General features: G+C 55.6%; 1 protein-coding gene across 8 annotated transcripts in view; it reads left to right on the top strand.

The window, feature by feature from the left end:
* Arvcf (ARVCF delta catenin family member) overlaps positions 1–12,985 on the top strand; it is a 53,269-nt gene extending 40,284 nt beyond the window's left edge. For 2 of the 8 annotated variants that reach the window (XM_057765101.1, XM_057765098.1), the window contains 17 exons: positions 1,949–2,107; positions 2,265–2,791; positions 3,688–4,187; positions 4,831–5,014; positions 5,506–5,623; positions 5,837–6,008; positions 6,562–6,576; positions 7,345–7,416; positions 8,579–8,706; positions 8,932–9,082; positions 9,345–9,543; positions 9,650–9,761; positions 9,858–9,945; positions 10,270–10,323; positions 10,543–10,628; positions 11,194–11,313; positions 11,720–12,982. In XM_057765101.1, coding sequence (XP_057621084.1) covers positions 1,985–2,107; positions 2,265–2,791; positions 3,688–4,187; positions 4,831–5,014; positions 5,506–5,623; positions 5,837–6,008; positions 6,562–6,576; positions 7,345–7,416; positions 8,579–8,706; positions 8,932–9,082; positions 9,345–9,543; positions 9,650–9,761; positions 9,858–9,945; positions 10,270–10,323; positions 10,543–10,628; positions 11,194–11,301 — 2,637 coding nt within the window. In that variant the 5' untranslated portion in view covers positions 1,949–1,984 and the 3' untranslated portion in view covers positions 11,302–11,313; positions 11,720–12,982. Of the gene's footprint in view, positions 1–1,948; positions 2,108–2,264; positions 2,792–3,687; positions 4,188–4,830; positions 5,015–5,505; positions 5,624–5,836; positions 6,009–6,561; positions 6,577–7,344; positions 7,417–8,578; positions 8,707–8,931; positions 9,083–9,344; positions 9,544–9,649; positions 9,762–9,857; positions 9,946–10,269; positions 10,324–10,542; positions 10,629–11,193; positions 11,314–11,719 lie in introns of all 8 variants that reach the window. The other 6 variants (XM_057765095.1, XM_057765094.1, XM_057765097.1 and 3 more) reach the window with 6 other exon arrangements.
* Positions 12,986–13,064: the final 79 nt, after the last annotated feature.

Genomic DNA, 13,064 nt, shown 5'->3' with positions numbered 1-13,064 from the left:
CTGCAGTTGCTGCGTGTTATATCCCCAGCACAGCCCAGGGTCTGTGATTCACAGTGCCGTCTTTCCTTCCTTGCTTTACCACCTAGATAGGGAGTAGGGTAGGGTTCTTCTTTGAATGTTTAATATATGTAGATGCATGCAAATCTACAAAGGGGCCCTGTCCCCTGGCAGAATGTCCCAAGCAACTTGTCCCCTCAGCCTTGCTCCTTCCCCGCCTCATATCTAGGAATGTAGCTCCTAGGTTCCTCCCTCAAAAAAAAAAAAAAAAAAGAAAAGAAAAGAAAAGAAAAACAACCCCCCCCCAAAAAAAAAACCAAGAGGAAAGGAAGGAAGGAAGGAAGGAAGGAAGGAAGAAAGAAAGAAAGAAAGAAAGAACGAACCTTCTTGACTAGCTCCCTAGGGTCTAGTAGTGAGAGCTAGGGCTTGAAACTCAGTCACCAAATAGAGATGGGACAGCCCAGGCCTCAGCACAGAGCCGTCCTTACTACCCAGTGTCCTTGGAGAAGTGCCCAGGTCACCCATCCTGGCATCTTTCCAGTTGTCCCCACATTGGGCCTCATTTATTTCTCTTTCCCAGGGAACAGGGTCTCCTCTTCCTGGCCAGGTCCCAGCAGACATTCCATCTCATCCCTAGGCTAGGAAAGTAACTGGTAAGGCACCGTCCCAAAGAGGTGAGGCAAAGCTCAAAGGATTCTTGTTAAATGGATTTCTGAGATTCCTCTGCTAGTACCTCTGAAGTGCAAACCTCTCCTCTTAAATCTCCAAGGCCCTGCTCCTGAGGGAGGGAGAGCTGTGCTCTGTGCCTCCACTTTCCTGTGTTGCCAGAGCCCGGAGATGTCCTGTCATGCTAGTGATACACTTGAGCTCATACACTAGCCTGAGAAGGTTTCCTGTCCTCGTGATCTCTGCAGGAAGACCTGTTGTGGGGGCACAGCCTGGCCCCTGCTTAGCACAGCTCACAGGCCAGGGAAGGGCTCCGGAGGTGGGGGGAGATGCAGTCTGAACTACTAACCCTCCCTGGGCCTTGGGTAGGCGAGGCACAGCCTTCTCCTGACTTAGCCATGACTATAAAGGAATGTGTCCCCTCTCACCCGCCCACAGTAGCTTGAGTTCTAACCCTTGTCCAGGCCAGATGCCAACCCCAAGATGTTGACAGGGTGAGGCCCTGGGCCCAGGGCAGACCGTGACTCTCAGATCCATTTGCCACTCTGCCCAGCAGGAACTGACCAGTCTTTTTTGGAGTTGGTTACCACACTGGCTAATCTGACTAATACGAGTGAGCCCCAGTCCTTAACTATCTTCCCTAGAATTCCCACATCATTCCTCTGCAGGGCGGTAGCAAGGTGACTGCAGGCAGGAATCCATACTTTTAGTGTCTGATACAATACCTGGTCTCCATGTCCCAAGAGCGTTTGTAGCACTGTGGGCACCTGGTGTACTCTAGAAGGTGGGTATCTCAGAACTGTGAGCACTCTTGGCTGATCTTGGCACAGGGTTGTGTGAACTGTGCTGAAACTGTGACTCCAAGCCTTGGCCATCAGAGTTTATGGAGTAGGATGGGGAGGAAGACTGGCTTGAGGAGGACGGTGATGTCAGAACATCTTGTGGGACCTTCTTCGTTCCTCTTTAGAAGCCTATGGTAGAGCCATGCAGCTCAGGGGAGGCCACTTTGCACCTAGGAGAATTGAGCCACCCTGGCTTTGTCAGGGCACTGTCTGGGTCTCTAGAGCCACCAGGTCCATACACCACTTTCTTGTCCATCAGGTCACCAAGAAAGTCATGCTTGTGACCACAAGGACAGTATGCCAGGTGTCTTTGGGTTCAGATGGACTCCCCTTGCACCTCCTCCCAAGGTTGAAGAACTAATAAACCCTGGTGTGTGATCAGCAGAAATCCAAGGCAGAGTTTGTGGGGCATGGAGCTTTGACTTCTGATACCTTTCTCCTAGGAGCAGAGCCCGGGTAGCCAGGCATCGCTGGCCACAATGCCAGAGGCACCTGAGGTGCTGGAGGAGACAGTGACAGTAGAGGAAGACCCTGGCACACCCACCTCCCATGTGTCCATTGTCACATCAGAAGATGGTACAACCCGGCGCACTGAGACTAAGGTATGGCTGGGCCCAGGCAAGAAGGGAAGCTTGGACAACCACAGCCATCCCTCTGTGGAACAGGCATGTGGGCTGGCCCCCTAAGGACCACTTGCTGTTTGGATAGAGAACCCTGGCATTGTCCACCAAGCCCATATGCTACTTTCTTATCCATCAGGTCACCAAGACAGTCAAGACTGTGACCACAAGGACAGTCCGCCAGGTACCGTTGGGCCCAGATGGACTCCCCTTGCTGGATGGTGGCCCCTCACTTGGCTCTTTTACTGATGGGCCCCTGGACCGTCATTTCCTTCTGCGTGGTGGTGGCCCAGCAGCCACACTCTCCCGAGCCTACCTCAGCAGTGGAGGTGGCTTTCCTGATGGCCCTGAGCCCCGTGATATCCCAAGCTATGGCAGCCTGTCCCGAGGGCTTGGGGTACGGCCCCCGCGTACCGGTCTCTTGGGTCCAGGGCCTGGTGATGGTTGCTTTACACTGCCTGGCCGCCGTGAAGCCTTCCCCATGGGCTCTGAGCCTGGACCACCAAGTGGCCGCTCCCTGCCCGAGCACTTCCAAGCTGAGCCGTATGGCCTTGAGGATGATACACGGAGCCTGGCTGCCGATGATGAAGGTGGCCCTGACCTGGAGCCTGACTATGGCACAGCAGCACGGAGGAGACCCGAGTATGGGCGGGGCCTTCGCACCAGGTGAGCACCTGTTGCTTGTGACTGCCTCTTCTGGGGATCCTGTCTTCCACTTTCCAGCTACAGAGTATCCCACAGGTCATCAGGTTACATTTCAGTTAGAACTGGCTTCATCTCGTCTCAGGAACAGGCCTGGGATGATAAGAAGTAAGCTGGTGTCACTGCCTGAAGCTGGCTCTGTCCTGATAGCCACCTGGCCATGAAGACCCAGGCTTCAGATGCTTATGGTCTAACTCTGCTTAAGGCCTCTGATGTTTCTATGCTGAAATCTCCACCATGCACCCTAGCTGAGACCCAGAGGCTCGATCCTTCTTGTCATGGCCCTTGATCCCGCTCTTTATGCCCTTCCCATTTATATCTGTAACATGGAAACATGACCACAACCTGAGTCTAGAGTTTGCTTTGTGACTCTGGGCAAATTACCTGACCTTCCTAGCCTCATACCCTTCCTTGAGAAGTGAGCTTGAGAGTTCAGAGGGCAACTGAGAGCCAAAGACACACCTCATCAGATGGTCTGACCCGAGTAGCCATTCTCAAGGAGGATATTCTACCCTTTACGTGCTGGTATAGTGAGCTGATGTTACAGAAAGGAGGTGAGGTTCCTGCCCTGGCATTGACAGATGCCACATCAAGCCACATTAAGCCATGTTTAAGTAACACTGTTAATGAGTGGACATTCCCAAGGGATGTAAGCCCATTAATGGCTGCATTTGTCTGTAACCCTGACCTTGCACTGACTGGGCTGGGGTAGAACTCTTGGTGTCCACACTGTGTTTGGGGCTGAGATACAAAATGCTGTCAATTCCTCTTAGCAGAGAATTCCCGGATCCCTGAACAGGGTAGGGGTTAGGGCTACTGACTACTGTGAAGGTGTTGACAGGACCTGCTCACCCACACAGGGCCTTTGAGGACACAGCAGACGATGCTGGTGAGCTGATAGACGAGCGGCCTCCATTCCCAGCAGCAACGGCCCCTCTGGCCCAGCCTGAGAGAGGCAGCCTGGGCAGCTTGGACCGAGTGGTGCGGCGCTCGCCTTCAGTGGATAGTGCCCGCAAGGAGCCACGCTGGCGGGACCCCGAGCTGCCAGAGGTGCTGGCCATGCTGCGGCACCCTGTGGACCCTGTGAAAGCCAATGCAGCAGCCTACCTGCAGCACCTCTGTTTTGAGAACGAGGGTGTCAAGCGGCGAGTGCGGCAGCTGCGTGGGCTGCCTCTACTGGTGGCATTATTAGATCACCCTCGGGCTGAGGTGCGGCGCCGGGCCTGTGGGGCGCTGCGCAACCTCTCCTATGGTCGTGATGCTGACAACAAGGCGGCCATCCGGGACTGTGGGGGTGTGCCAGCCCTGGTGCGCCTGCTGCGGGCCGCCCGTGACAATGAGGTCCGTGAGCTGGTCACTGGTGAGTGGGCCTTGGCCATGGCTGACAAGAGCGTGGCTTAGCCCCTAAGTGGGGAAACAGGAGTATAGCAGACCTAGATGCTGGGATGGGTCCCCAACTCCCTCAGCCACGGGGTTGCCGGCACCAGACCCTACCTCCCTGCTTCCTTACCTGTGTAAGTGCAAGAGTAGAGCTTGTACTGTGAAGAGCTTGGGGTGGGGGGGTCACAGGGCCAAATCTCCACAACCCTTTGGTGTCAGGAGCATTTGCCAGTCCCCCCACTCATGTGGCAGGGACTGGATGGGATAAACTGTCACTGGTTATGCCTCTCTTATAATTTGTCCCTTCCCTGTTGGCTGAAAGCTACCATTAGCTGCTGTCAGTACATCTTGCCCAGGCTCTGTGGGGCCCTTGAACCTCTTACAACTTTTACTGTTTCTAACTCTTACTTGAGCTGGATTTCACTCAGTGGCAGTGCTTGCCTGACGTGCACAGGCCCTAGGTGCCATCCCTGGCACAGCCTGACAAACAAAAACGCAATGGCAGCTCTGCTCGTGTCATGTGCCTGCTGGAGGACAAGGAGGGAAAGCTCACAAGTGTCATCCCTGGGGAGGCCAAGGCAGGAGGGCCATGGTCAGCAGTATTGACTAGTGGCACATTACAGGTACACTCTGGAACCTGTCATCCTATGAGCCCCTGAAGATGGTCATCATTGACCACGGCTTACAGACGCTGACCCATGAGGTCATCGTGCCCCACTCAGGCTGGGAGCGAGAGCCTAATGAAGACTCGAAGCCCCGGGATGCCGAGTGGACAACAGTCTTCAAGAACACATCAGGCTGCCTGAGGTGTGGGCAGGGGTGGGGCATAGGCCAGATCTGCAGGGTGTCAGGAGCTACCATGCTCACAGCCCAGCTTGTCCAGTCTTAGGAGCTTTGAACCACATCCTAAGTCCCTGGGCTTTCCAGTGGCATTGTCCTCACACCCACAGACGAACTCCTAAGTCTCTGAAGTCCTGCTTGTCTGTCGGTTTGATACCACCATGACCCTGCAGGGTCCTGATATTGAGGCAGTGGGGCAGATTTGCCTGCATATCATGGATTCTGGCCTCTTGGGACCCACCTCTATCCTATTCCAGGCCAACTGGGAGCCAGGGAATCAACTTTCTCCCCCAGAGATACAAGGCCCCACTGCCTGGGGCAGTCAGGCCACCCTGTTCTCTCTCACTGTGATCCAGAGGACCCATTGTGCAGATGAAAGCCACTGAGGCCTAATGGGCTGGGGAGGTCCGTGGGGGCAAGAGTAGGGGTCATTGGTGGTCCTGCTCCCTTCCACCCAGGAATGTGAGCTCGGATGGTGCAGAGGCCCGGCGGCGACTCCGCGAGTGCGAAGGGCTGGTGGACGCACTCCTGCATGCCCTGCAGTCCGCTGTGGGCAGAAAGGACACAGACAATAAGGTGGGTGGGACAGATGGAAACAGTCTTTCTTTGAAGTTCTCAGAGCCCAAGGGCCACAGGAACAGGACCCAGGGGCGTGGGAGCTCCCTAGAATGGCAATTGGGAGAAGGTGGCAATTACCCAGAGCAGGGGACATGGTCTCTCGGGCAGTTCCCCCAGCTTAGGCTGACAGCGCCTTGTCCAGTGTCCCAACCAGGCCACCTCTTCCCACAGTCGGTAGAGAACTGTGTGTGCATCATGCGGAACCTGTCCTACCACGTGCACAAGGAGGTTCCAGGAGCTGACAGGTACCAGGAGGCCGAGCCTGGCATCCAGGGCAGTGCTACAGCCTCTCAGCGTCGGAGGAAGGATGACGCCAGCTGCTTTGGTGGCAAAAAGGCCAAAGGTGGGTGGGTGAGCCTGGGATACTTCTCTTCCCCACTGGTCCCAGGGTTCAGGGCTTTCCATGTCCATGGCAGGTGTTCGTGGAGGCTAGAAGACATCCAGTCAGCCCCCATGGGCATGCAGCAAGTTGGGAAAGGTGCAGACCCAAGGCCCAACCTTAATCCTTTTCTGTGGGCCATGGTGTAGTATCCACCTTTGTCTTTCTACTCTTGGGAAGGATTCTGAGGAGCCATAGAGGACACCACCTGGCTGTTCACAGAGCAGCCTGTAATCATCCCCCTTTCTTCCACTTGGCCAGGCACCCTCAGCACCTGCAAGGTACAGGTGTCAGGTACCTGCATCCTCCAGCAGTGGCAATGGGACAGGCGCACTTCCTTCACCTGCCCCTGACCTTAGGTCTTCCCTGTGCCTTATGGATACTGAGCCCCCAGAATTCCTGGAATGAGGTTGCACAGCCTGCTTGCTTGGCCTGGCATGGGTGGGAGTATGAGTCATGGGAGGGTTCTGCTGCTGAGGCTCATCTCCTCTTTCCTGTGCTTCCTCCGGCCGCCCAGAGGAGTGGTTCCAAGGTGAGTCCCTGCTTGTTCTGCTGTCCAGGTCTGGCAAGTGCAGTGGGCAACAGAGTGACATGTTCCCTAAGCTCAGACAGTGATTTCCATGACAACTATAGGGCAGCTGGGATGCCTTCCAACCTCCAGGCCCTGCCCCACCCCCAGTCCCCTGGAAGGGCAGCCATCTCCATGACAACAGCATAGACATGACAGAGGCTGGAATGCTGGCTCTGGACTGGTGGGAGGCCCAGGGGCTGCTGCTTACAAAGTCAGAACAAACTACCAAGGCAGCACTGGGACCGAGCAAACAGTGGGCAGGGTCCAGGGAGTGGCCAGCACGGGGACCATCTGCCCCTCTGATGAAGTGGGTGATAGGTGGCACAGAAGCAGGGCAGGGGCACCAGGTCATCTGCAGTGGATTGCTGCCTGCTAGAGCTCCTTCAGCTGAAGGGGCTGAGAGTTCAAATTGCCTTCTATAGGGGCTCAGCCTAGTTATGGTTATCCTTATAGTACAGTGAAGGTTGGCCCATCCTCTTGGATGGAACTTTTTGGCCCAGTCCTGCTGCACTGTAGCTTAGCGTGCTGTGTCACCCTGATGAGAGGCAAGGTCTAGGTACTCAGGACGTTAGGCTGTTGCTAGGCTCCACTGCCACCCATGTCCTGGGCCAGCCTGCTTCCTTACTCTGAGGACAGAGCATCTCTGCCAGGGTATTCTTAGTACCCAGTCCCCTATACATTTGTCCCTCATGGATGTACCCCTCAGTGCCTACCACTCTTCTCTTCCAGGGAAGAAGGATGGAGAGATGGACCGGAACTTTGACACACTGGACCTGCCCAAACGTACTGAGGCTGCCAAAGGTGAATGGGTAAAGAGGCAGAGCTGGGGAGCCTGGGGCCTGTGCTGGCCAGGGGTCAAGGCTTTGTGCCATTGAGCAGGCCTAGAAGACTGGGCTGGAGGGTCAGATAACGCAAACAACCTCACCCATCAGAATTCAGTTCTCTAAAGAATGGTTGGGGCTTGACACCGCCCAAGGGTTCAGTCAGTGTGCACAGGTGTTTCGGGTAAACTTTCACAGTCTCAGCAAGTGAGGTGGATTGGAGGGACACTGACAGTGACTCAGCCGTGTTACTTGTAGAGGGTCTGAGGATGGGCTTCTGCAGTCCGGGGTGGATCACCCCTGCTGTCTGTTATGTCTGATGCACTTCAGTGTGCACTGACATTGTGCTTTGCACTGGGAACTGACAGTTAGTGAAAGAAAAGATTACCTTGGTGGGGCCCAGGATATCAGAAGAACCCAGATGCCCCGAACTGAGATATGGAAGAACTTAGGCCCAGTAGCCAGCCTGTGTAGATGCCCTGAGAGGAGAATGTGTCTGGAGAACTTGGAGAGCAGGAGACCCAGCAGGCTGGAGTGGAAGGAGAATGGGCACAAGGGGAAGGGGAGAGGTGAGATGTGGGGTGTGGGAGTAATGTCCTAGGCTAGGGAGATGCTCTGGTCTCACACAGGCAGGCTCAGAGGTACCTTAACTCGTATCCTTGAGGCCTTCTGCTGGGCACCTTGCTGCCAGGCTGGGACTCAGTTGCTGGGGAGTCTGGAATGGTTGCCTGGGATGCAGGGGTCCCAGCTATACAGTCTGTTACTTACTGGTGAAAGTGGCCCTGTTGTCAGAGAGGGTAGGTGAACCTTGTGTTTAGGGGTGCTGCCCTGGTCACACCCAGGGAGGGTAAGTTCTGTTGCTAAAGAAGTAGCCCAGCACCCATCTCCCTCTACCATACCTCCTGGATGTGCGGGCTACCAGCTGAGCCCAGTACCATTTCTTTGCAAGCAGGGTTAAGGAAGGAATGGCCTCGTCTACCTGCTTTGCCTCCTGTCTGAATGGGACACTAATTGATACTAAACATGACTTGACTGTTCAGTATCCACCCCTGCAGCCCACCCTAGCTTCGGAACAATGAATAAGAAGGGGCTGCAGGAGTGGGGAGTTACACCTTGACGGGCTGCCATCGCCTTGTGTCTAGGCTTTGAGCTGCTATACCAGCCCGAAGTGGTACGTCTCTACCTCTCACTCCTTACGGAGAGCCGGAACTTCAACACCCTAGAAGCTGCAGCTGGTGCCCTGCAAAACCTAAGTGCTGGCAACTGGACGGTGAGGACTCAGGTCGGCAGGGAGGGCAAGACCTGGACAGGGGAATTCCAGACACCCCGCTGGTTCTGCCTTGAGCCCTTACCTCTATCTGGGCCAGCAGGAGAGGGCACAGCACATCCTCAGGGTCAGGTGGCTCTGAGCACTGTGCCCTGGCCAGAGTGCTTGGTGTGGTGTTGTGCAAGGTAACTCCCCTCTGAGTAGTCACCTCATGTACCACCCTCACAGTGGGCCACATACATCCGTGCCACAGTACGTAAGGAACGTGGGCTGCCGGTGCTGGTGGAATTGCTACAGTCTGAGACCGACAAGGTGGTGCGTGCTGTCGCCATTGCACTGCGCAACCTTTCACTCGACCAGCGTAACAAAGACCTCATCGGTGAGGATGCTGACGGGTCTGACCCAGGGCTTGTGAAGGGGGACAGGTGTTGGGGACAGGTTGTTGGAGGATGGGCCCATGAGGCTGGGCTGGTCTTATGTTGGACTGTGGGAGCTTAGGTCTTCCTCTCCCAGTTCTTGAGGCTCAACCTTTTAAAAGCTCTAGAGGCTGTGGCAGTCCTGGTAATATCCTGTGTCTGAACACTGCTCCTTCCCCCAGGGGTAGGGCAGAGATGTGTCCTAACATCTGACCCCGCCTTTAGGGAGCTACGCCATGACAGAGCTGGTGCGGAATGTTCGCAATGCACAGGCACCTACTCACCCTGGTGCCCACCTGGAGGAGGATACCGTGGTAGCTGTGCTCAACACCATCCATGAGATTGTGTCCGATAGCCTGGACAATGCTCGCTCCCTCCTGCAGGCCCGTGGTGTGCCTGCACTGGTGGCACTTGTGGCCTCCAGGTGGGTGAGAGCAGAGCCTGCTGAGGGCGGGGTGGGTTTGGGAGAGGTGGAGGGAGACTGTAAGAGGTAGACCACTGACCCCAACCCTGGCTGCTGCTTGCTGCAGCCAGTCAGTGCGGGAGGCCAAGGCTGCATCGCACGTGCTACAGACTGTGTGGAGCTACAAGGAGCTGCGAGGAGCCCTACAGAGGGATGGCTGGAACAAGACACGCTTCCAGGTGCAGCTGCTCCGCCTTCTCTCCCCCTTTGCCAGGTCTGCCCTAAGCAGGAGTGTTATGGGCCTTTCCTCTCATTTGTGTTTTGTGCCTCCTTAGTCTGCTAGCACTGCCAAAGGACACAAAGGAACACCAAGTCCTGGGGGCTTTGATGACAGCACACTGCCACTGGTGGACAAGAACCCTGGTGAGCACAAGCTGGGGAGGGAGACACGGGACTAGTCCCTGAAGCTTGGGAGTAGCGCCCATCTGCGAATGCACAAGGTTGGTGGGGTTGGGGAGACAGGGCTGTCCTGTTAAGACGGCTCAGTGCTGGAGGCTTTTCATGCAATCAGCCTCCTGGGAACTCTTCTGTGGCTGCCCAGGAAGCCAGGGTGGTGGCAGCAGGCAGAGACTGGAAAGGAGTGCTAAGCCTTAGAGTCACTGAGGACTGTCCTGGGGCAAGCTTGTCTGCACTGCCCTCCCTATGCCTGCCCACTGCTCACGGATAGACACTGCTCATGCCTTGCAGATGGGGAGAAGTCAGTCCCCCGAGATGTGATCCTCATGGATACACTTGGTCCAGGTAAGTGCAGGTGTGCAGGGAAGAGGGCTGGGAAGATAAAATGGAAAAATGCCATTTTCTATGTGAAGAGGTGGTGTGGAGGCCTCAGGGCTGGTTGGATCTGGCACTGAGATCCAAAGTCCCCTGTCCCAGGACTTTCTGATATGGACTGAAAGATCACTTGTCCCTGTGGTGCCTTCCCCAGGGCTCCCTCATTCCCTGCTCTGTTCCATTCTACAGATGGGTATGCCACAGTTGACCGGAGGGAACGGAGGACACTGGGCAGTGACTCCACAGGGGAGACCTCAGAGAAGGAACTGTTTAAAGTGAGTGACAGTGAGCAAGTACCCAGGGAGGCTTTATGTTTGGGGCTTGGCAAGAGAACAGCCATGTAGTGCTAAGTTTGATCAGGGCTCTGGAACGTGGCTGGGGTGGCACTCACTTGCAAGACCCAGAAAGTAGCCCACACATCAGTGGACTGTGGTACTGAGGGTTTAGTGCAGACACCTGCGCAAAGGAATGCACAGGGCAGCTCTGCCTGGTCACTGGCTGCATAGAACCAGAGTCTGAGCAAGTGGATCTGTACCTTTCTCTTATGTGTGTGGGGGCAGGGTATCCACTGTGGTCCCCTGAAAAGGAAAGCATCTGCCACCTACTTTGTGCCTGTATCCTGGCTTCATGTACCAGCCTCTGGTATATCCATGTGCCACCCATACAGAGTGTGAGCCACAGTAGTTCCAGAGCGTCACTCCCCTGTACTGCCTGGCAGGCCCACCTTGTATCGTACCCCTTCCTTGTCCACATCGACCAGCCTAGCCTGCCCTTAGTTGCAGTTAACCTGCTTTTTTTCCTGCTTCTAACTCCTATCTGCCTACTTGCCATGCACTGCAGCCCGACTCTGGCAGGAAGGCCCCTCCGCCTGGGCCCAGCAGGCCCTCGGTCAGGCTGGTGGACGCCGTGGGGGATGCTAAGCCTCAGCCTGTTGACTCCTGGGTCTAGCTTGCATGCCTGGTATGTTCCTTCATTTGGTTGGTTTTCCCATCCGTGGACTGGGGCTTCTTGTCTGTTTCTGCTTGCTGTTTGTCTGAGCTCTCTCTGTGAGCCCTGGCAGGACCCAGGAAGACTCTCCCAGAGCTCACAGGCCTGTTCCTGCTCCCAGAGATCAGGGTCCTGAGGAGACATGCTCTCTATTTCCTAAAATACCCCTATCACAGGACCCTTTGAAGACCAGTTAAACAGGACTGGCCCTATTGTCTCTTGGCATGGCCCACCCTTCAATCCACAGCCACTGCTTCTGTGTGGCCTCTGCAGGCAGCTGCCCTGTGTGGAGGCTCCCAAGTCACCCTGCTACGTTTTGCTGGCTCTGTTGCCTCTCTGGGCTCCCAGCTACAGCATCTGTCTTTGTCTTCTTTTGCAGGGCCCTGGCCCAGCTGTTTGTTCTTAGGGATCACATCGCAATAGTTGGAAGGGCCATCTTGAGCAGAGCCAATCCTGGAGCCGGGAGTCCCACCCCTATGTGGCGGGTTGGCCAAGTCTCCTGTCCCAAGCCAGGGCCTGACTTTATGAATATCCCTTCTGTCTTACCTTCCCCTCTCCTCCACTCTCCTGATCTAACTCTCCAGGCCTGAGTTAGCTGTTTACTGACATGGTGCTGTGTAGTGGGAGAGAGGGGCAGGGGGCCCCATGCACAGTGCCACAGAAGAGCAAATAGAGCCTGAAGTGGAGGTCCTGGAGCAGGCAATGGGACGATTCGGGGGAGGGGGATTTGGAAAAGAACGTGGGCTAAGGGTGGCTGGAGTACTGCCGTGCATGCAGGCTGACCACAGTGAGGGCTGCTCCGGGAGAGTCCAGGCAGGGATGTTTAGGAGGCAGACAACTCGGGGGACAAGCTGTGCTTGCCCCCAGCCCTTGTCCTTGGATTCCTAGGACATCTTCCCTCTGCTGTGTACTCCTCCTGAGCTGCCTGTGGCTGGGGCCACTCTGGCTGTTGCATCTGCATCTGCCTAGAACCTCAAGTAACCTCGGGGCCTGAGTGCCAGCAGCAGCGGGGACTGCTCTTCAGTGCCTGCTGTTTGGGACTTAATGAAGAAAACTGACACAAAGCATTCAAAATGAAACCAAAATAAGACTGTATCAGCAAACATTGAAAATTTTGTAAGAAAATTTAAAGATTAAAAAGCAGCAAAGGAACTGCCTGTCTTCTGACTCAGCTCACCAAAGCAGCCTGCACCTCCGACTACAGAGGAGGGCACATCCCACTGGGTTAACTGAGCCACTGCTGCCACCTAGCGATGACATAGTTTCCTGAAGTCCCCTTGCAGTGGGGGTGTGGGGGGGGAAGGCCTCGCCCCTGGCCTACAGCACTGCTTACTTCTATCTACCTTGGCTCCCTTTGGCACCCCCAGCCCAGGAGGGGCTTGCTGACTGTCTGATCTGGGCACAGGTGGGATCAGCTGAGGTGGGGTTGATCTTTGTGTCTAATCCTGGAAACAGGCCCCTTCTGAGGTCTTGAGGAACCTCTTGGAAGAGAAAGTGGGGGCTAGGGCAACTGTAGCTTGGGTTCCTCAGCAGCTGGGTGCCTGGCAGACATGCCCTGTGGTCCGAGCCCACCTCCTCTTCTGTAAGCCAGGAAACAGGACTGGAGAGACTGAGTGCCATACATGGGTTGAGAGCAGCAGGGACAGCATGGCCCCACAGCTTCCTGTCCCCAGTGCCTGCTAGTCAAAGATGGGGCAAAGGCTGTGTGCCATGTATATCAGGTA

This window comes from Chionomys nivalis, chromosome 3, assembly GCF_950005125.1.
Source record: "Chionomys nivalis chromosome 3, mChiNiv1.1, whole genome shotgun sequence".
Lineage (NCBI taxonomy): Eukaryota > Metazoa > Chordata > Mammalia > Rodentia > Cricetidae > Chionomys > Chionomys nivalis.
Note: the sequence above shows the minus strand (reverse complement) of the source record. Positions and strands in the feature narration are given on the sequence as shown.